The sequence below is a fragment of the Heterocephalus glaber genome, unplaced genomic scaffold, assembly GCF_053883595.1.
Source record: "Heterocephalus glaber isolate CG9 unplaced genomic scaffold, H.glaber_assembly_v1.0 deba00001613, whole genome shotgun sequence".
Lineage (NCBI taxonomy): Eukaryota > Metazoa > Chordata > Mammalia > Rodentia > Bathyergidae > Heterocephalus > Heterocephalus glaber.
Window position 1 is genome coordinate 21,340,634 of NW_028258384.1, and position 20,889 is coordinate 21,361,522.

Here is a 20,889-nt window from a genome sequence, read left to right on the forward strand (position 1 = left end):
TTATTTGTCTCATTGAGTTTGCTTATGAGCACCTCATATATGCATAGCACATTCATGAGTCCTTTTCTGTTGTTGTTGTTTGAGACAGTGTCTCACCATGTAGCTCAGGCTGGCCTTAAAATTGTGATCCTCCTGCCTTAGCTTCTCAAGTACTGAGATTATAGGTGTGCCATACCTAGCTCAGAAAAGATCTAAGATTGTACTTCTTTTGCTATTATTTTTTATGGACCATGCATTTTGATGGAAAAAATCAAGCATTTTTTGAAGCTTCCTTACCTTGGGAAGACATTAATTAGCATTGTTTTCTATCATTAAAACTATAAACTGTGTATGTAATTACCTTTTAAAGGTGAGAGGTATAACATTCAGTGCAAAGCATATCTGATCCTTTGATCTCTTCATGTTCAAGACAATAAAATTTGCATCAATTAGTACCAAATGTATGGCCCTTTACCGATTTATAACCACACTTCCCACCCTGCTATCTGTCATTCATTAGGCTTTAGATATGTGTACTTGTTTACTCTTTTTCATTATATTAATATGCTCATTAAAAATGTTTTCTCATTTAAAGCAGATGATGGTAATTTACTTTATGAAAATTCATTATAGGTAGTCAAAATTTTTCATCTTGAAGTAGAAACAAGGGTGAGAGGTAGAGGAAAAATGTTTTACAGTCACATGCAAAACATTTGAGAATTTAAACATAAATTGAACATTTCCCCTTTTAGCCACCTGCTTTAGTCATTTGCATATGGGCTCTAAAACAAAACAAACAAAATGTGAGCTCAGTGATAAATGTCCATCATGCTCCTGAGTTTCTGGTTAAGCACATGAAAGTAAGATAAGGCAATACACAGATACATGATCAAAACTTGTTTCTAAAGTATACACGAGTCTTTTGTTGTAAATTAACTTTGCTAAAATTAGCATGGGATAAGAGAAGATTAGGGAATCACAAAATAATAATAAAAACTAGTGCTTGATTTTTTTCTTGTTAAAATGCCATAATAGATAAAGTTGTGTGAATGTTAAAGTAAAAAAATGTAGCTTGGGCAACTCTGTCATTGATGGATAAACTCTAGGCAGGTGGAAAAGAATCTCCTCTCTGCATTTATCTTCCATAAGATGGACTCCTCTTGCTCATAGTAGGAGATGTGGTTACAGACCTGATTTAAAAGTTGTTGGTGTTTGTGGATCATTTAACTACAGATAACCTGGAAGAGTCAATATTTAAAAAAAAAAAACTAGCACATATTTTCAGAAATGAAAAAATAAGCTTTATTGATATTGTAAAAGTCATCCTATCAAGTTATAATCCTGAAACATGATGTGTTGGTGATTTAGAGAGGATCTTGATGCACTTAACAATATATATAGACATTGATGAAGAAAAGTTAGTCATGAAAGTCCTCACTGGTTTGCCAAATGCGAACGTACTTATTAGAATATTGAGAAATAATTTAAATCAGTTTTTGAATTTGAGATTTTAGAATATGTTGTTTGAAAATATGAACTAATTAAAAGATGTCATTTATTTAAAAAACTCAATAGGAAATAATTTAAAATAGTGTTACCAACTACATCTACAGATTTGCTAGAGGTACCTGTATGACAAATAGTTAAAAGTTATAGTACGTGTGTGTGTGTGTGTGTGTGGCATGTGTGTATTTATTATGGTTTTGCTTTTTAGCAGAAACTTCTTTCTCAGGTTTTTCCAGGTATGATCTGGATATGATGAAATGTTAGCTTCTCTTGTCTAATCAGTCTATCTACTGTTCTATGTGCTTTAGCTAAATGCAGTCATTTTGCAATCCAAGTGAATCATTAAATGGGCCAAATTTTGGGATTGTTTCACTGAGTATAGATTTGCCTTAATTGTTAAGACAGGCTCACATTCTTTTTTATAGTCACATGTTTATGTTAAATACATAAGGGACAAATACTACCTCTGTCTTTTTTGGTGGGAGGGAATAATTTAGGTCAATAGCATATCTCTCAATCAGAAGACTGTTATTAGAACCAAAGAAGCTTTCATTCTACTAAATAATTACTGCCTGTAAATAGTCTGTGGAATGAATATTTAAGAAACCTGCATCTCTATTTGGAGATTTATTGATTCCTCTGAAGTAATTTACTTAGAGACTGTTATTATCTTTTTGCATCTTATGATATCTTGTTGGACTTAGGATTTTTACTAGTGTTTCAGGAAATTTGATTTTATTTTTAAAGTATTGGCCAAAAAATGGAGCATATCTTGATAAAAGCTGCTACCAGATTAATGGTTTTAGTTTGTGAATTATGTCTTTTTGGACAGAGCTTGATATTCATGTGTAGGAATCTGATAACAGTGATTTGACTTATTGGATTTTGGCATAAAATTATGTATAGGATTGTGAATTTACTTCTTGCTTTCCTAAACACAATTCTTCCTCTCAGAAATTCTTTTCTCTCTTACTTGTCTATTAGGAAAGTTGAAGTTTTTGAACTATTTCCTCCTTTTGAATATGTGCATGGTTAGCTATAAACTGCTTCTTTGTCTTCACATTATATTGAAAATTCTGATTTTATAATAGAAATGCTAGGGTTATCTAGGAAAACTAGAATAATAAACAATTTATCTTTATAATTTTCAAGTATGAGACAATATTATAGACTTTTAAGTTTATAACAGTAAAAAATATAATTTTTCAACTTAAAGTTCACTCTTGAATTTAATGTATGACTTTAAATGCAACATTTATATTTTAAAATAACTTGTTTCAACCTAGATAATATACTTGTCAGAACGAGGAAAGAAAAAAAGCAATATTTGGAAAAAAAATCAATTTTCTATTGACAGTTTTTTGAGGAGCTGTGAACTGATAAAATATCTGATGCTAGATTGCAATTCACTTTGCAAAACTCGATACTTAAATTGCACTATATGAGAAGCCATTACAGGACATTTGAAAATATTCTCATATAGGGCCGGGGATTTAGCTCAGTGGTTCCGCTGCTTGCTTTGCAAGTTCAAGGACCCAAGTTCAATCCCTGGTACCAAAAACAAAACAAAACAAAAACAAAAAACAAACAAACAAAAAGAAAATATTCTCATACAGTAATTACCTTTTATTTGGGAATTCTTATTTTTGAGACTTAACGTATTTTTGAAATATGATAGATATTAATATTGATATATTTGTTTTAGCCTCTAGATACAAAGTATTAAAATTATATATAGGGTGAGCTGTTTACTAATTTACTAAACACAACGTCTGTGAATAGCTTCTGATTACTAATATTTTTGCTGTTTGTTTTTTTTTACACCATAATCACTCTTCGTTGACCACTGCATGCAGATAGTTGGAAGTAAAGTTATGGTAAGTACAAAAGATGTGTTTTACTCTTAGAAAACTTGTACTTTTGGGAATTATGGGTATTGCTTGTTTTTTGTATGTTTGGTTCTTCTTTTGGTTTCTATTTTACTAAGGCAATGAGGTGAATGTTTGGTTGAGGTGTTGGAATGTAGCTCTGGTAAGTACTTTTCTTATAGTTTTGGTAAATGTTTTTAAAGTAGAATGTGCCTGTATATTTTCATAGAAAATTTTATCTTTTTATGGAATTATTTTTTTCAGTCTATATGATTCTGATGAAATTGTTTATTGTTCCTCAGTGTTTTAGTATTGTACAGAGGGACTCCTAAAATATTAGTTCATGTTCACAGGACTTCTTATTAAGATGTCACTTTGATTTTGCTATCACTGAGCACATAGTATCATGGAAATGACCCTTGCCGTGCATTCAGGAGGCCTGTGTATTTTATTTTGTCAGGTGCTATTAATTTACTCCATATTTGGGCAATTCATATTTCTCTAGGGTTTAATTACTAAATGGATAAATGGAAATGAATGGTTTAAGTTATCTTTTCAAGTTCTTTCTGTTGCTGTCATTTAAAGCTTTTTATGCTCAAGGCACTATATTTAGTGCTGTAACTATATGATACCCTATTGCATAATAACCCAAAAGTGACCTATATCATGATGGAGAGCTATTTGTAAATAGTTTGCTTTCTTGAATAAGCATTCTTTATTCAGAGAACAAGGTAGGATGAGTACTGAGATATCTAGAATAGTGAATATATTTGATAATTATTATTACTTTTTTTGGTACCGGGGATTGAACTCGGGTCCTTGCGCTTAAGCAGCAGGCAGTGAAACCACTGAGCTAAATCCCCGTCCCTGAGAATTATTTTTTGTTTAAAATATAATTTCTTCCTCCTCCTCCCCCTTTTAAAAATTCATGACATCTACAGGGGATAAAAAAACCATCAACCTTTTGGGATAGTTTTAAAAAATCACTAAATATTTATTTAAGTGGTTATTATATGCTAAGAATTGTGTTATGTACATTAATGACTAGAAAGTAAAAGTTAGATAAGAACTTTAGTTCATATGCTGCCTATAAATTTTGTAGGAATTCATAGGTAGGAGTCAGAAGTAGGGTTGGAGTAGTTAATGCTAGGACTTAAGGTAGGCTTCCAGAAATACTTTATTATGATGCTGGGATTTCACTAGGGAGAAAACTGGAGAAGTCTCAGGTTTTGGAAGTAATATTAATTGCAAAGGCCTGGAGAGAGAGCTAAACTATGTGTGGGGTGGGGAAGAGGGAAATGAAAGATGAGGATGATCTTGTTGGAACAAAGAATGTATATTGCAAAGATTTAAAAGATCAAGTTGAAACAGGCTCATGAAGTTCAGATAGAAGATCTGAAATTAGTTTGAGCAAGTAGGTGCAGTGATCTGTAATCTTAGCATTTAGAGGACTGAGGCAGAAGAATCTCAAGTTCAAGTCTCACCTGGGCAACTTAGCAAGAACCTGTCTCAAAAAATAAGAAAAAGGCTGGGGATTTATGGGAATGTAGCTCAGTATGAAGTCCCTGAGTTCAATCCTTAATACCTTAAAAAAAAAATAGAAAGAAAACTGAGCAGCAACATAGTGATATAATAAAAGCAGGGTTTAAGAAACACATTTGATAAGTGTGTAGGCTGGATTATGGTAATAGTTCAGACTTGGCAGGACATGAAAATGCAAATTATGTCTCACTCCAGGATTGTGATTTATGAGGTATGAAATATATCGTCAAGATATTTGTACTTCTTTTTTTTTTGGTATTGGGGATCGAACTCTGGTCCTTGTGCTTGTGGGGCAGGCGGCAGAACCAGAGCTAAATCCCTGGCCCTAAGATATTTGTACTTTTGAACTGAGCATAGTGGCACATGCCTATAATCCCAGCATTTGAGAGGCTGAGGCAGGAGGATCAAGATGAGTTTGAGGCCAGCCTGTGCTACATAGCTCAAGGCCAGCCTGAACTATGTAGTGAGACCCTGTCTCAAAAAAACCAAAAAAAGCCATTGTATTTTTATTTAGTCAACAGGAGTTTGTTTTTTTTTTTTTGGTACCAGAAAGCAAACTTGGCCCTGAGCTTGCTAGGCAAGTACTGCACTGCTGAGCTACATGCCCGGACCTCCACAGGAGATTCTTAAAAGTAGTTTGAAGAGCACACATTGAGAAATATAGTCATGCACCACATAACATTTTGGTAAAATGATGGTGATCCCATAAGATGATAATGCAGTGGAAAAATTCATATCACCTAGTATTTTTATTGTACCTTTTCTTTGTTCAGATATATTTAGATACACAAATATTACACATTGCTTCCCAGTTACCTATGGTATTGAGTGCAGTAACAAGCTGTACAGGTTTGTAGCATAAGAACAATAATAGGTCATACCATGTAGTCTAGGGTGTAGTAGGCTGTATTATGTAGGTTTGTGAATGCATATTCTGATGTTCCCCCAATGATAAAATCATCTAACAGTGTATTTCTCAGAAGGTATCAGTCTTTAAACTAGGTGTTATTCTACTGGGTTGGGATATAGAGAAACTTGTTAGGGAGGTTGCCTAGAGAATTTGAAGTGAGACTGTGATGACAAATAGTAAACTTGAGGCTAGAAGCAGGGAGAGTATGGTTAGGGTTGAATAAGGAAGTTTGGGAAGATAAAGGAACCTTGAACTTATTTTGGTGTGGGTTGGAGCTGGCCTGTATTTCTAGTCCCACCAACATAAGTAATCTATTTGACTATTCAAATTTTGTTGTTGTTGCTTTTTGAGACAAGAAGATCTTGTTTTGTAATGCAGGCTGACCTTGAACTCACTGTGTAGCCCAGCTTGGCCTCAAACTCAAGGTGATCCTCCTGCATCAGCTTCTCAAATGGTGGGATTACAGGAGTGTGCCACCATGCCTGGATTACTTGACTGTTCTAGAAGCCAGTAAAATATTAATTCCTCCATATCCAATCAGTTATTAAATTTTGATTTTTCCTAATTAGCTTTCAGCTCTCTCCCCTAGTTACCCACACTGTTAACTTCCTTCAATCTCTAATCATTTAACACATCTGTGATTACCTAACTCTCTAAAACTCTCTTCAGCCTCATACCCCACTCATTTATGTTCTACATGATTACCAGAGATCGTTCTTTCCCTCCTCAAAACCTTCAAATGGTTCCCAATTGTTCTTTGTAATCTCATCTTTTCCTCCTTTTAAAAAGTTATCTCCAGCTTCATTCTAGTCCCCTATTCATACAGAAACACTTGGCAATTCCTTAAGAGACTATTGTTTAATACAGTACCTCTAAATCAAGCATATGTTGTCGTTGAGCTAGAATGCCTTTTTCTTCTTTAGTGTGCCCAGCAAGTTCCTAAGTGTCCATCAAGATTAAGCTTCATATCAGTCTTTGGAGAAACTGTCCTAGATAACTCCTTCCTTCCCATAGCACTACATATATACTTCTATTATCATATTTAATGTATCTTATTATAATAAATTATGTCTTTTTTTTAACAAATGAACACAGTTTCTGCCTTCTAATGGGGAAGAAGACAGATAAACAGAACAAAGATAGGGCCCAAAGGTGTGTTGTGGTAAAGGTTTCAAAGTCAGAGAACAGCAGGTTCTATATGGTTCACATACATGCTTCTGAGAGTGTTGTGAAGGACAGTATGAGATAGGTGTTATGATAGATCCATGAGGTAAACTACTTTATACCTATTGTCTTATCTGTGATCTGCTTTTCACATTTGAGCTTTTGCAAATCCTGTCACAAATGGAGGAAACTATGGTAATCAGCTTCTAGAGCAGTGGTGACGAACCTATGGCATGTGTACTGCAGCCGGCATGCAGAGCCCTCTCTGTTGGCATGCTAGCCAAGTCTCCCCAGCGTCTTCCCAGCAGCTGAGCATTGAATAACAATACACAAAAGCAAAGCAAATGCAAACTTTCACCTTTCAATAAAGCTCTGTTATTGTGTTTTTCTTTTAAGACAAAACATGTTAATATATAAGTTGGTTTTTCTAAACTAAAACCTCTGTACCCAGGTTTAATTGCAGTGTTGGCACTTGGTGATAAATAAGTGGGCTTCGGGTTGCAGTTGGGCACTCATCTCTAAAAGGTTCACACTCACTGTTCTAGATGAAATTATGAGGGCTTAGTTGTAGAGTTCATGTGATGCCTTAAAGGAGATTTTTTGTTGGTTACAAAAAATGTGCCTAGACAGAGAAATGAAAGAAAAACTATATAAAATTGCCCTGGTAAAAGTCAGGTTCAAAAGAGTTTAATCTTCAAAAGATTGAAGGTGCTTGTTCATTGATAAAAAAGGCAAGTAGGAATTTCATAAAGGTGTTTCAGAGAAGAAGTTCTAGAATAACACATTTTAAGTATTGTAGTTACCTAGAGATTACCAGCATTAGTCAAAAAATGAGTAAGATTCAGATTGAAATTAGAATGATGGACTATGTAATGAACTTGGACTGTACAGTTCATTCTTCTGTTTATCTGATGCTGATGAGGAGCAGAAATAGAGGCATTTGAGGGCCTCCTGATTTTTTTTTTTTTTTTTTTGGTACCAGAGATTGAACTCGGGACCTTGTGCTTGTGAGCCAGGTGGTGGCATCACTGAGCTAAATCTCCAGCCTGAGGCCCTCCTGATTTTGAGCTACCATCAGCCTTACTTTGTGCTATTCATCTTTATGCATTTTACTGTAAAAGTCAAGCTAGAAAATTGCCAGTTTTCTGAACATAACTACCCCCTCCCTCAGGCAGTGTTGCTTCTAACCTTGCTTATTAAATCTTTTTTTTATATATAGAATATTTTCTTTTCTTTGTTAACATTCTGCGCATAGTCTAAAGCTCTTCAATGAAGCCTATCCTGATCCTGATTTTAAATCCTTCCTCCCATTTTCTCCTATAGCACTTTATTTTTAACTTTCTTATGGAATCACTTTCTACTTTGCCTTACAGTTCCTGTCACTTCACCCTCAAGGACTTCTTTTATAACATTTTTATTTTATAGGAATTTATTTCTTTTAATGATAGTCCCTATTATCCTATGACTTTATGTCCACAGTATAGTTTCTACATAGGAATACAAATTTTAGTACAGGCCACAGGTTCAGAGACAAATCGACTTTGGTTCAGATTCTTACTCTGCTGTATACTAGCTGTCCAATCTTGGATAATTTTCATAATCCCTCTGAACTTTATCTCCTTATTGATAAAATGAAAACAACAATATTGAATTCAGGATAGTTTTGAAGTGTACTGTTTGTATTTAACATATTTAATATATAAATAACCTTTGTAATAGTAGATCCAACTATTTTTGTCAAACGTAGTGAATACTGCAAAATACTTGTTATGAAAGACATAACTCATAAAGCAACACCAGAAAATGAGATAAGACTATGAGTGAGCTACTTTTTTTCCCCTATTTATTCAAGATGTGCTATTTGAAGGTTTATGGGTAGAAATAGGATTTGTTCTGAGTCAAGAATGATGAGAGATGCAGCTGGGTGTTAGAATAAGAATGTTTTACTTTTTTATTGGAAGCATGTGTTGTTTAGTGTGAATTATTGCTGGGCTTTGAGAAAACAGTTTTAAAAAATTCATATGAAATCTCAAGTTAGTATTGACAAGGTTATTTTAAAGATTTAACAAAATAGTTTAGGGTTTTGTATAGATACCACCTATGAAGGAAAATGATAAAATATCTTCTAAGTATCTAAAACTAGCGAAGAGACTTTAGAGTAGGGTAGAGATAGAATAAAATGAATTTTTCAATGGCTGCTAGTTTTAAACAATTGTTGTAGAACTTTGTGAACCAAAATAAGTTGCTTTTGTTATTTAGTGACACATTGCATAAGACAGATTTAGAAAACAGCTACAATGATTGATTTTATTTCATTGGAAGCCAAAATAATTTATCCACAGATGGAAAAGTAAGAATTCTTCTGTGAAAAAAGGTAAAAATTGACATACTTATACATGATAGTTGGAAAATACAGTTATAGTATTAAATATTAGATAATTCAGTGCAGTAACATAAATACTTAAGTGACTAGAGCAACAGTAGGGACTTTTTGGGAAAGTGTTTTGGCTTCAGAAAGACCTGAATTTGAATCCTTGGTTCACCACTTTTTCATTCACGTGATCTTTTAAGTCTCTTAACACAGTTTCCTTTCTTCCTTGAACAAAACATTTCTAGATACTTATTACATGTCAGGTGCTATTCATGGTGCTAGAATGATAAGCCATGTAGCTGCAGTCTTCCTGGCACTAACAGCCTAATTGAGGTAACAGGCAATAAAACAGCAAGTGTAATGACAGGAAGTGTTAAGTGCTATTAAAAAAAAAAGGCTAAATGAGAAAGCACAGAATGAGCAGGCTTATGCTATTTAATTTAATTAATTTATTTATTTTTTGGTACTGGGGATCAAACTCAGAACCTTGCGCTTGCAAGGCAGGCCGCAGAACCACTGAGCTAAATCCCTGTCCCAGGCTTATGCTATTTTAAATAGGTGAGCAAATGATATTTGAATGGAGAGAGACATGCAAATATCTGGAGGGAAATCTCTGCAGGTAGAGAGAATGTCAAATGCAAAGGCCTTGAGTCATGAGTGTTTATGTAGTGTGGGTGGAGTGGGATGAACAAGACAAAGTATGAGGGTATTTAATAACCAAACCCAAGAGCCAATAAACGAGACTAAACACACGTTAGAATCATTAATGGGTTGTAAATTTGAAAGTTAGGTTGAAGTAATTTTGGGAGAAATATGCCTAGGAGTTGTGACCTTAATAGTCACTGAGGAGCCGTGGGAGGTTTTGAGCTGTGGAATGGTAGAATCTGATGTGTATTTGGGGAAGATTAATGTAGCAGTGGAAATTGGAGAGGGTAGAGATTAGGTAAGGGAGATGAAACTGGGGATTGGCAGTTGCAGTAGTTTAATAAGAACCTGAATTGGAGTGAGGTTAGTAGGAACTAAATGGAGGGTAGAGCTGAGAGAGGTGGAAGTAGAATATATCAGCCTCAGAAAATGATTAAAAAGGGCAGAAGAGACGTATGAATCAATAATGACTGAAATTTCTAGCATGGGTGACTAAAATGGCTTGAGCATTCATATGGGAGTCAAGAGTAAGACCAAGTTTGGAGTTCGCCTTGACATGTAAATCAAACAGAAGTGTCTTAAGATCATAAAATTTCACCATGCAAGAACATTTTTGCTTCTAGCTCTTACAGCTTTGTGATTTTATAATGTGTTCTCTGTTTCAAACTACTATTTTTACTATTTCAAATTTACTCTATACTGCTGAGAATATATTCTTTATCATTTGAATAACTTTTGCCTGTTTATAAATTGAAGCTTGAAGGTCTTTAGAGGATAACAGAGGCTATATGACTAGATGACTTAGTGTACTCAGTGAAGAACTATTCATTTTGGTAGCCTATAGTACTGTTTTTTCAGATAAGCCATATTACATAATTCAAAGGTCACACTTGTAGCTCTTGCAGTGTTTATGAATAACTTCAGTTAACAAGATAGCCTTAGCATAGTGAAAAATTGGTTACAAATGTGTGCTTCGGTGCCCTAATCAGGGCATGAGAATTGTTGATACTAATTGAGTAGCGTGCAGGTCCTCAAGAGCCTGGTGAAGAAGGTAACACAGAGAGTAATTTCCTGTTAAAAGTTTAAGCTGGGGCTGGGGATTTAACTCAGTGGTTTCACCTTCTGCTGCGCAAGTGCAAGGACCTGAGGTCGATCCCCGGTACCAAAAAAAAAAAAAAAAAAGTTTAAGGTAATGGCTAGTTTCAAAGTTGTAAATTTAAATGTTACTGATATAAGCTACGTATAATAGACTTTTAATATAGCAGTATGTTTTGTGAAATATTTAGCTGTTACTATTAAATTCAGGTTTTGTTAGTTTATTAATAGAATAGTATCTTAATGGTTACTTCATGTAATATGACACCCGTGTCAGGGCAGTTGTTTGTCCTGTGAAAAAAAGATTAAATCTTATTTTGCCGAGTTTTTTTTTTCTTTTTTATAATTGCATAGTCCAGAAGGGGGAGACAAAACATTGATTATTGGAGTTTGGAGAAGTTTCCTGGTAAAACATAACTTTCTTACACTCCAACTTGATTGTTTTTTTCTTATGTGTTTAGAAATTTTAGGATAGTTGCTACTGTAAAATATTTAGTTTTATAGTTCTGACAGTTTTGTTAATCTAAATTCAATCAGAAAAAAATGAATGCCGTTATTTTTAACTAGTGTATATAAAATGCATTTGGTGATCAGATGAAAATAAGATCTGAGACTATTTAATGATGGACTATAATAAGTGATCTTTTAAAAATAGCACACACTAAGTACCAATTTTGATCTTTTCTAATTTCATATTCATTAGATGCAATGAGTAGCTACTTTCTCATTTCCTAATATTTTACCACTGTGAGCTAACATATATATTATTCTTGTTTTGGATAAGGGGATCTGTATATGTTTTGAAAGATTTTATTATTTAAATCTACATTCATTTTGCAATAATTTCTTATATTTTTTCATAATGCTAGGTTAAATTCATTGTTTAAGGAATGCTAAGATAATGTAGATTTTAAAATATTACCAAGTTATCTTACCTTGAGCATTTGGAAATGTTTAAAAGACAGCATGAAACACTGAAATTATGTTTGGACATGTTTTACAAATTGATTGTATTAATGTTTATGAGTATGAGGTAGTTATGTCTTGGAATATATCCTGATATTAAAAGACAAAGGATGACATACTTTTCACATAGAAATCTGTATCGCAAACTTATTAGCTCTGTGTTTTGGTTGTGATTATGTATAGTTTTCTATTGAGAATATTTCTCTGTGTGTAGAATCAGATAATAGGGTAGATTTAAAGTATGATGATTGATATAAGACATTTAAAACCAGTATAGCCATTATTTCATATTAAGTTGGTCTGTTTTATGTTTCAACTGGGGCAAAAATTTTGATGGGGTGTGTAACATGAGGTGATTGTGTGGTACGTGATTTTTTGTGTTAAGTAATATAATCTTTATACTACAGATTCTTTTAAAGTTCTATGTAAAATTTGTTGTTTCTATTATAAAGGTTAAAGTGCATGGCACAAGGATGTTTTTTATGAGACAGTACTTTCTTTCATTGTTTGTTTTTTTTGTTTTTGGCACTGGGGATCGAACTCAGGACCTTGCGCTTGGGAGGCAGGCGCCAGAACCACTGAGCTAAATCCTTGGCCGAGACAGTACTTTCTTGACCCTAGCTTGACAGCAGAGGAAAATGGGAAGCAATCAGATTACGATCTATATTAAAAAGCTACCTTGATTTACTATGTAGCAGATTTTGGCTTTTTCCTCACATATTTGATTCCATTTCCTATTTTACTTAATCAGGTTTATTTTACCTATTTATCTGTTAGGAAAAGATTTTTTGGTTGAATCAATAGCTCCTTTGATGGCATAAATGAAGAATAGGATCATCTTAAAAATGCTGCCTTAGATTTATTAAGCCCCTTAACATGCTTACAGACCTTTTGCATGCTTTCTCATTTAAGCTACATATTGTGTATATTTCTATAGATCTGGGCATCCGTTTTAGAGAAAGACATTGCCTCTGTCCCTGAATTCCTGGATGTCAGTTATACTTTGGCCTTGTCTCATGAATTTTTTGGGGGGAGATAATTATATGTAGTCTTTTGAGTAGCATATATTGGGCAAGGTATTTCCTGTCAGTGAGCATCTGATATGCATAACTTGAATTAGTATCCAGTTTAAGTTTGTGAATGAAATGCTTTGTGAATCTGAGTCTCTAAATATTAGTCATGTGACTACTGACATTCAGAGTAACTTTTCAAAACTTGTGGGCACCAGTAGTCAGATACCGTAATTACTCCATTGATTGCATGTGCTACTTTATGACCACAATTACCTATCAAACAATATATAAAACAAAATTAATTTTAATGAGTATTTGTTTACAGTATATGATATTTGCATTCCTTGTGTGGAGTTGGTACAGGTACATAACACATCTCAATTCCTTTTTCATCCCCTTTCCCTGGGCCCTCCCTCCATCTCTTGATCCCCTTTGCATTTGAGAAAGATTTATCTTCCTACTTCCTATTATCATTTTTTTTTTTTTGGTACTGGGGATTGAACTCAGGACCATGTGCTTGCGAGGCAGGTGTGGTGCCACTGCGCTAAATCACCAGCCCCCTATTATTGTATTTTTTGCTCTTTATTAATTTTTCATATAAGAGAAACTATGTGATATTTAAGCTTGTGTGTCAGATTTTTGTGTCTGATTTATTTCAATTAAAATTATGGTCTCAAAGTGCATTCCTTTTTACTACAAATAACTCAAGTTTATATTTTGTTATGGCAGAGTAGTACTCTATTGTGTATAAATACCATGTTTTCTTTAACCATTCATCTGTTGATGGGCATATAGGCTATTCTCAAGATTTAGCTATTATGAATTGTGCTGCTATAAATATGAGTATGCATGTAATATGATGTCTTTAGCTTTTTTGAGAAGCTATCTAAAAGGGAAACAGCTGGGTCAGATGGAATTTCTAGTTGCAGGTTTTTGAGGAATATCCACACTGATTTCCATAGTGATTGTACTAGTTTAGATTTCCACCAACAGTGTAGAAAGGTTTCTTTTTTCTTGTAACCTTGCTAAAATTTGTTATTATTTGATTTCTTTTTTTTTTTTTTTTTTTTTTGGTACCGGGGATCGAACTCCGGTCCTTGTGCTTGTGCAGCAGGCGGCGAAACCACTGAGCTAAATCCCCGGCCCCTTGATTTCTTGATTATGGCCATTTTTTCAGGGGTAAAATGAAATCTCAGTGTTGTTTTAATTTGCATTTTCCTAATGGCCAGTGCTGTTGAACAGTTTTGCATATTTATTGGTCATTTGTACTTGTTCTGTGAAGTGTCTCTTCATTTCACTTGCCCATTTTTTGATTGGGTCTTTTATTTTGGGGGGGGCTTCTAATTTTTTTGAGTTATTTACATATTCTAGATATTAGGCTTCTGTCTGCGGAATAACTGGCAAATACTTTATCCATTCTGTACATTGACTTTTCATTCTGTTGGTTATTTCTTTTGCTGTGCAGAAGCTTTTTAATTTGATATGTCATATTTGTTGATTCTTGGTATTATTTCCTGTGCAGCTGGGGTTCTGTTCAGAAAGTCCTTACCTTCACCTATGACTTCAAGAATTTTACCTGTTTTTTTCTTCCAGCAGGTTGTTTCTGTTTTAATGTTTGTTTCTTTAATTCATTTTAATGTTAGTTTAGTACATGGAGAGAGATATGGGTCTAGATTCAATATTCTGCATGTAGATTGCCAGTTTTCTCAGCCCCATTTATTAAAGAGGCTATCTCTCCACCACTGTATGTTTTTGGCCCCTTTGTCAAATATCATAGTTGATTGTACTTAGGGTTGTTTCTCCATCCTCTGTTCTGTTCCTTTGATCCTTATGTCTGTTTTTGTGCCAATACCATGTTTTTATCACTGTAGTTTTGCAATATAACTTCAAGTCTGGGATTTTGATGTCCCCTGCTTTGCTCTTGTCACCCAGGGTTGTTTTTGCTATTCTGAGTCTCTTCTGGTTCCATTTGAATTTAACAGCATCAATTGAAAGTATTAAAAGCTTTCTGGTTCAGTTTTTATGCTGATCTGGTTTCTGTGTTAACGTCTATTAACATATTATTCTTTTCTTAAATGAACTGGTGATCTAAAGAGAAAGTAACTGTGTGTACAATGAGATTTTTATGCTTTGAGAACAGTAACTACTATGTACACTTTACATAAATCATTTATTTTTATTGATGATGATGCTTTTTTTGGCAATGTGGTTATGCATTTAGAGAACTGTTCTACAAAGTGTGATGTACATCTGTATTCTAGATATAGTATGAATATACAGTATATATGTGTCCCTCTTTACCATCTATCTGTATATCCTTTCAAAGTTACATGAGCTTAAATAGGTTCCTTCTGTGTTAGAAAGCTGAGAAGTATCACAAGAGAACTGAGGCCTTTCTCCCAAATAATTTAAGATTTTTATTGTGTGGAGTGTCTTTACCTAGAATGTGAAAAGGTATATGTGTGTGGGCTGAATTATGACACCCCTCCTTCACACGTGAGAGCCCTAATGCCCAGTGCCTCACAATCTCTTAACTTTTTTTTGGTACCGAGAATCGAACTCAGGACCTTGTGCTTGCCAGGGAGGCGTGGAGCCACTGAGCTAAATCCCCGGCCCAAGTGCCTCAAAATGTGAATGTATTTGGAGGGAGATAGGGTCTTTGAAGAACTAAGTTAAAATGAGACGGTTAAGGTAGGTGTAAAGCAGTCTGACTAATATCCTGATAAGGAGATTTGGAAGCAGACAAAGATAGAAAGACACACATACACACACACACACACACAGACACACACACACTTCAGAAACAACCAAACCTGCTGATACTTTAATCTTCAATTTTTAAGTTCCAGAACTGTTAGAAAATAAATTTCTGCTGTATAAATGATCCAGACTTTGGTATTTTGTTTTGGCAGCTATCTTAGTTACTTTTGTCACTGCTGAGACAAAATACCCAACACCCAAAGTTAAAGGAGGAAAAGTTTACTTCATTTTGTAGAGGTTTCAGTCCATATTTTTCTGGCTCCAAGGCAGGGTGGCATGGCAGACAGGCATTACAGAGGAGAAACAGTTTATGCCAGGTAGAAGGTAGGGAAGCAAACAAGAGACAAGCGACAGTAGCAGCTTGTTTCTGTCCATTTTGTGTTCTATCTAGGCTATCAGGCTTAGGGTTTTTGCCAAACCAATCAGTGGACTAATTATCACACGCCCTTAATCCTAGCATCACACATTCTAGATCTAGCCACCTCTGAAAAAGTCCCACCTATGACTGCATGAGGCTTTGAGGGGACATCTAGACACAAACCATAACAGCTGCCCTAGCAAACTAATATAGTATTCATTTTCTTGCATTTAGTAATTAATAATAGCTAACTTTTGAGAGCATCAAGTGCCAGGAACTCTGCTAAGGAGGTTCTGTTTGAAAACTAATTTAATTCTCATAACAGTTATTGCCCCTATCATATAGATGAGGAAAATGAGGTTTAGAAAAGTAAGTATATTATATGGGATTACATAGTAAATAAATATGTGGGCAAGTCAGAATTTTTTTTTTTTTTGGTATTGGGGATTGAACTCAGGACCTTGTGCTTGTGAGGCAGGCAACGGAACCACTGAGCTAAATCCCTGGCCCCAGTGTCAGAATTTGAATTCATTCCCAAAGCCTTCCGAGTTGGGCCCCATTGGTGCCTTACCAGTGCCTAAGATTTGGTGGATTTCAGGTAGTTGTGTATTATGGTCAACAGTGAATATAACAATGAATACAACCTGGGATAATGAAATAATATAATTAAGTGGAAAATAATCACTTGTTCACACATAGTAAAGGAGCTAGAGAATTCTTACATTCAGCATTCATACTCATAACACAGAGATAGACCATGGAAAAGCTGCTGTGTTACCGAGAATAAAATACCTTTGTGCACATGTTACTCTAGTAGCCAGAAACAAATGAGCAGAAATGATCTTTGTACTTTTGTAGCAGGTATTTGCAAACAGGTAACATCAGTGCAGATAAACAGATGATACTGTGATACATTAATGTGAGGAAAAGATGCTACCATATTAGATACCAAATATAAGTAATTGAAATACTTCCACTTTTAGCAATGGTCTATAGTTTTTTCTAAACCATTTTCCCTGTGTCTAAAATAGATTATATATTCACCTTTTTTATGTACTCTTGCCTTTTATAATTACTTTCAATTAACATTAGTTTTGTTTAATTAATACTGTGCAATTAAAATGCTTATAAGCTCTTAGAGGGCAAGGGCCATGTCTTAATACACCTTAGACATATTTAAACACATTAGGCTGTATCAACAATACAATAATTAAGCATTCTTTTGCTCAGTTGCTACACAATATTCACAACTTCTCTGACACTGCACTGTACATAAAGTGCAATCAGAAAGCTGCTTTTTCAAAACAGAGTCCTCTTCCTTTGGAAATATGGTTCAGCATTGTAACATCTTCTCTTTTTCTCCAAGAATAAAATTAAGCCATGCATGGTTGCTCATGCCTGCCTATGATTCCAGCTACTGAAGAGGCTCAGGCAGGAGGATTGAGAGCTGGAGGCCAGCCTGGGCAACTTAGTGAGACCCTGTTTCAGAATTTAACAATGTTAAATAAGGGCTGGGCATGTAGTTCAGTGGTAGAGGTCTTGTAGTGAGGCTCCAGATTAAATCCCCAATAGTACAATAAATCAATGAATGAATAAATAAATTAAATTTCTCCTATTACAATTTAGGTTCCTTTTCTCTTGATGAGTTTACTACTTCCACAGAGGACTATTGCTTATCATCACCCATACCAGTGGTGGTGAACCTTTTTGAGTTTTTAATGATACCAACAGCCGGTTGTGGCACACATCTCATAGGTTCAGCACCACTGGTATAGTCTCTGCTAGGGTACTTGTAGGTTGAAGTGGCCCCTCAGCTGCTTCTTATGTCCTTTAACTTTCCCAGTTAGTGTTGTCTTCTTTTTAATTGCTTCTAAATTGTCTGTAATTTGGGATTTCAGAACTGTTACATTACTGGATAATGTACCCAATCTAAATGTTCTCATTCTACTCAATGTGTTTGTGTGTGTTTTTTTTTTTAAAGGACAAAAGGTTTATTTAGCTCACAGTTTGTAGAGGTTTCAGTCCATAATCAGCTTACTCAAATTCAGGGTGGCATGGTAGATGAATGTCCGTTGCAGAAGAGAAACAGTTCATGGCAGGCAGAGTAGCAAAACAATAAGGCTGTTTCTTTAGTTTCAGTGGTGCCACTTCTATTGATGATTGTGACTTTTGTTTACAGATGTGACTGAAAAAAAAAGGAGGAGTCCCCCAACCCCAAATTCTTTTCCCATTATCTAGGAAAAGTAGCTGTTGATCACATCGTCCATGAACATCCGGAATGTTCATCTGGAGATTTTCTCTGTTTGTTTTTGCTTATAGCTTGGTGCACAAAGTGAATCATACCCATGGGAAAAGTACCACACAAAGTCGATGCTTAAAGCATACATGATAACATTATAGCATTTGATGTTAAAGGCCTGACATTTAGTCAGGGCTCTATTTCTTAATGGCTGGGTGATTTGGAGTATAACATTGCACCTTTTTGAGCTCAGGTCTCTTTATCTGCAATTGGCTATCTTAATAAGTTATGAAACATTTTGTAAACTAAAAAACATATTTGTCAAAGATTAAGGTGGCTGTGTTTGGAGTTGTTTCTGCATCTTCTAACCTGTTCCACTCATTCTTAGGTTTGTATTTTTTGCCAGTACCATGCTGTTTTTGTCATAGTAGCTTTGTAGTATAATTTCAAGTTGTGGATTGTGATGCCTCCTGTCTTGTCTTTGTTGCTCAGGATTGCTTTTGCTTTTCTAAGTCTCTTCTGGTTCCAAATGAATTTTAGGATTGTTTTCTCTAGTTCTGTGAGGTATGCTATTGGTACTTTGATCAAGATTGCATTAAATCTGTGTAACAGTTTTGGAAGTATGGGCATTTTGATTATATTAGTTTTGCCTATTCAAGGACAAGGAATATCTTTCCATTTTCTGTTATCCTCTTTGGTCTCTTTTTTCAAAGTACTGTAGCTTTCAATGTAAAGGTCTTTTGCTTCCTTCATTAGATTGATTCCTAAGTAATTTATTTTTCTTGATGCTATTGTGAAAGGTGTTGTTTCCCTAATTTCTCTCTGTTAGTTTGTGTACAGAAATGCTATTGAGTTTTGAGTGTTGACTTTGTATCCTCCTATTAAATCTAGGTGTCTTTTTTTTGTGGAGGTTTTGGGGTCTTCCATGTAGAGTATCATGTCATGAGAATAATGATAGTTTGGTTTTTTTTTTTTGGTACCAAGGATTGAACGGGATCTTGTTCTTGTGAGGCAGGCGGCAGAACCACTGAGCTAAATTGCTGGCCCAATAATGATAGTTTAACTTCTTCCCTTCCTATCCTTATTCCTTTCATTTCTTTCTCCTCTAATTGCACTAGCTAATATTTTGAGAACTATATTGGGCAGAAGTGGTGATAGTAGATATCTTTGTCGTTTTCCTGATTTTAGAGGGAACGATTTCAGCTTTTCTCCATTTAGTATAATGTTGGCCATTGGTTTGACATGGATGGATTTTATCAGATAGAGATAATGACCAATTTTCTGTAGGGTTTTTATCATGAATGGGTGTTGGACTTGTATCAAATGCTTTTTCTGCATGTATTGAGATGATATTATGATTTTTGTCCTTGGTTCTGTCAATGTGGTGTATTACATTTATTAATTTGTATATGTTGAACCATTCTTGTATCCCTGGGATGGATCCTACATGGTTATGATGTATAATCTTCTTGATGACTTGCTGCATTGTCTTCACCAGTATCTTATTAAGGATTTTTGTATCTATGTGTATTAAGGACTTAGGCCTGTAGTTCTCTTTTTTTTGGTTGAATCCTTGTCTGGTTTTGGTATCAAGGTAATACTTGCTTCCAAGAATGACTTTGCAAGTATTGTTTCCCTTTCAATTTCATTAAAGAGTTTGAGGAGTAGTGGCATTAGATCTTATATAAATTTTTTGTAGATTTCAGTAGTCAATCTGTCAGGATCTGGACTTTTCTTTGTTGGTAGTTTCTTAATTATACCTTCAATTTCACTGGCCAATATTGGGTTATTTAGAATTTTTATATCTTGTTATTTAGCTTTGGTAATTCATATATATAAAGGAATCTATACATTTCTTCTGTGTTTTCCATCTCATTAGAGAACAGGTTCTTAAAGTAGGTTTTGATTTGCTAGATTTCTATAGGATCTGTTGAGATTTCCCCCCTTTATTCCTAATTGCATGAATTTGAATCTTTTCTTTCCTTTTATTGATAAGGTTGGCTAAGGTTTTGTCTATTTTATTTAATCTTTCAACAAACTAACTCTTCGATTCATTGGTTCTTCATTTTCATAGTCTCAATTGCATTAATTTCTGCTCTGTTCTTTATAATTTCCTCCTTCATATGCACTTTTGGTTTAATTAGTTCTTCTTTTTTTCTAGAATCTTGAAGTTCAACATTAGGTTATTTATTGGATCTTGATCTGTTTTTCTCATGTGGGAATCCACTGCTATACATTTCCCTCATAGGACTGCTTTCCTTGCATCCCATAAGTTCCAGTATGTTGGATTGGCCTCATTGTTTAATTGTAGAAACTGTCTAATTTCTTCTTTAATTTCATCTCTAAGCTATTGGTTGTTCAGGATGCTGTTACTTAATTTCCATGTGTTTATTCAGTTTTTGTGGTTTCTTTTGTCATTGATTTCCAATTTTATTGCACTGTGATCTGATAATATGCATGGGATAACTTCAGT

At 34.6% G+C, this 20,889-nt stretch overlaps 1 protein-coding gene across 7 annotated transcripts in view; it reads left to right on the top strand.

Moving 5' to 3' along the window:
• The window catches only part of Diaph2 (diaphanous related formin 2), a 979,330-nt gene that overhangs the window by 83,022 nt on the left and 875,419 nt on the right, over positions 1-20,889 (top strand). For 5 of the 7 annotated variants that reach the window (XM_087196779.1, XM_021247648.2, XM_087196782.1 and 2 more), the window contains one exon: positions 3,342-3,362. The exons of the other annotated variants lie outside the window; for them this stretch is intronic. In XM_087196779.1, the coding sequence (XP_087052905.1) occupies positions 3,342-3,362 (21 nt within the window). The remainder of the gene's footprint in view (positions 1-3,341; positions 3,363-20,889) is intronic. 7 annotated transcript variants of the gene reach the window in all.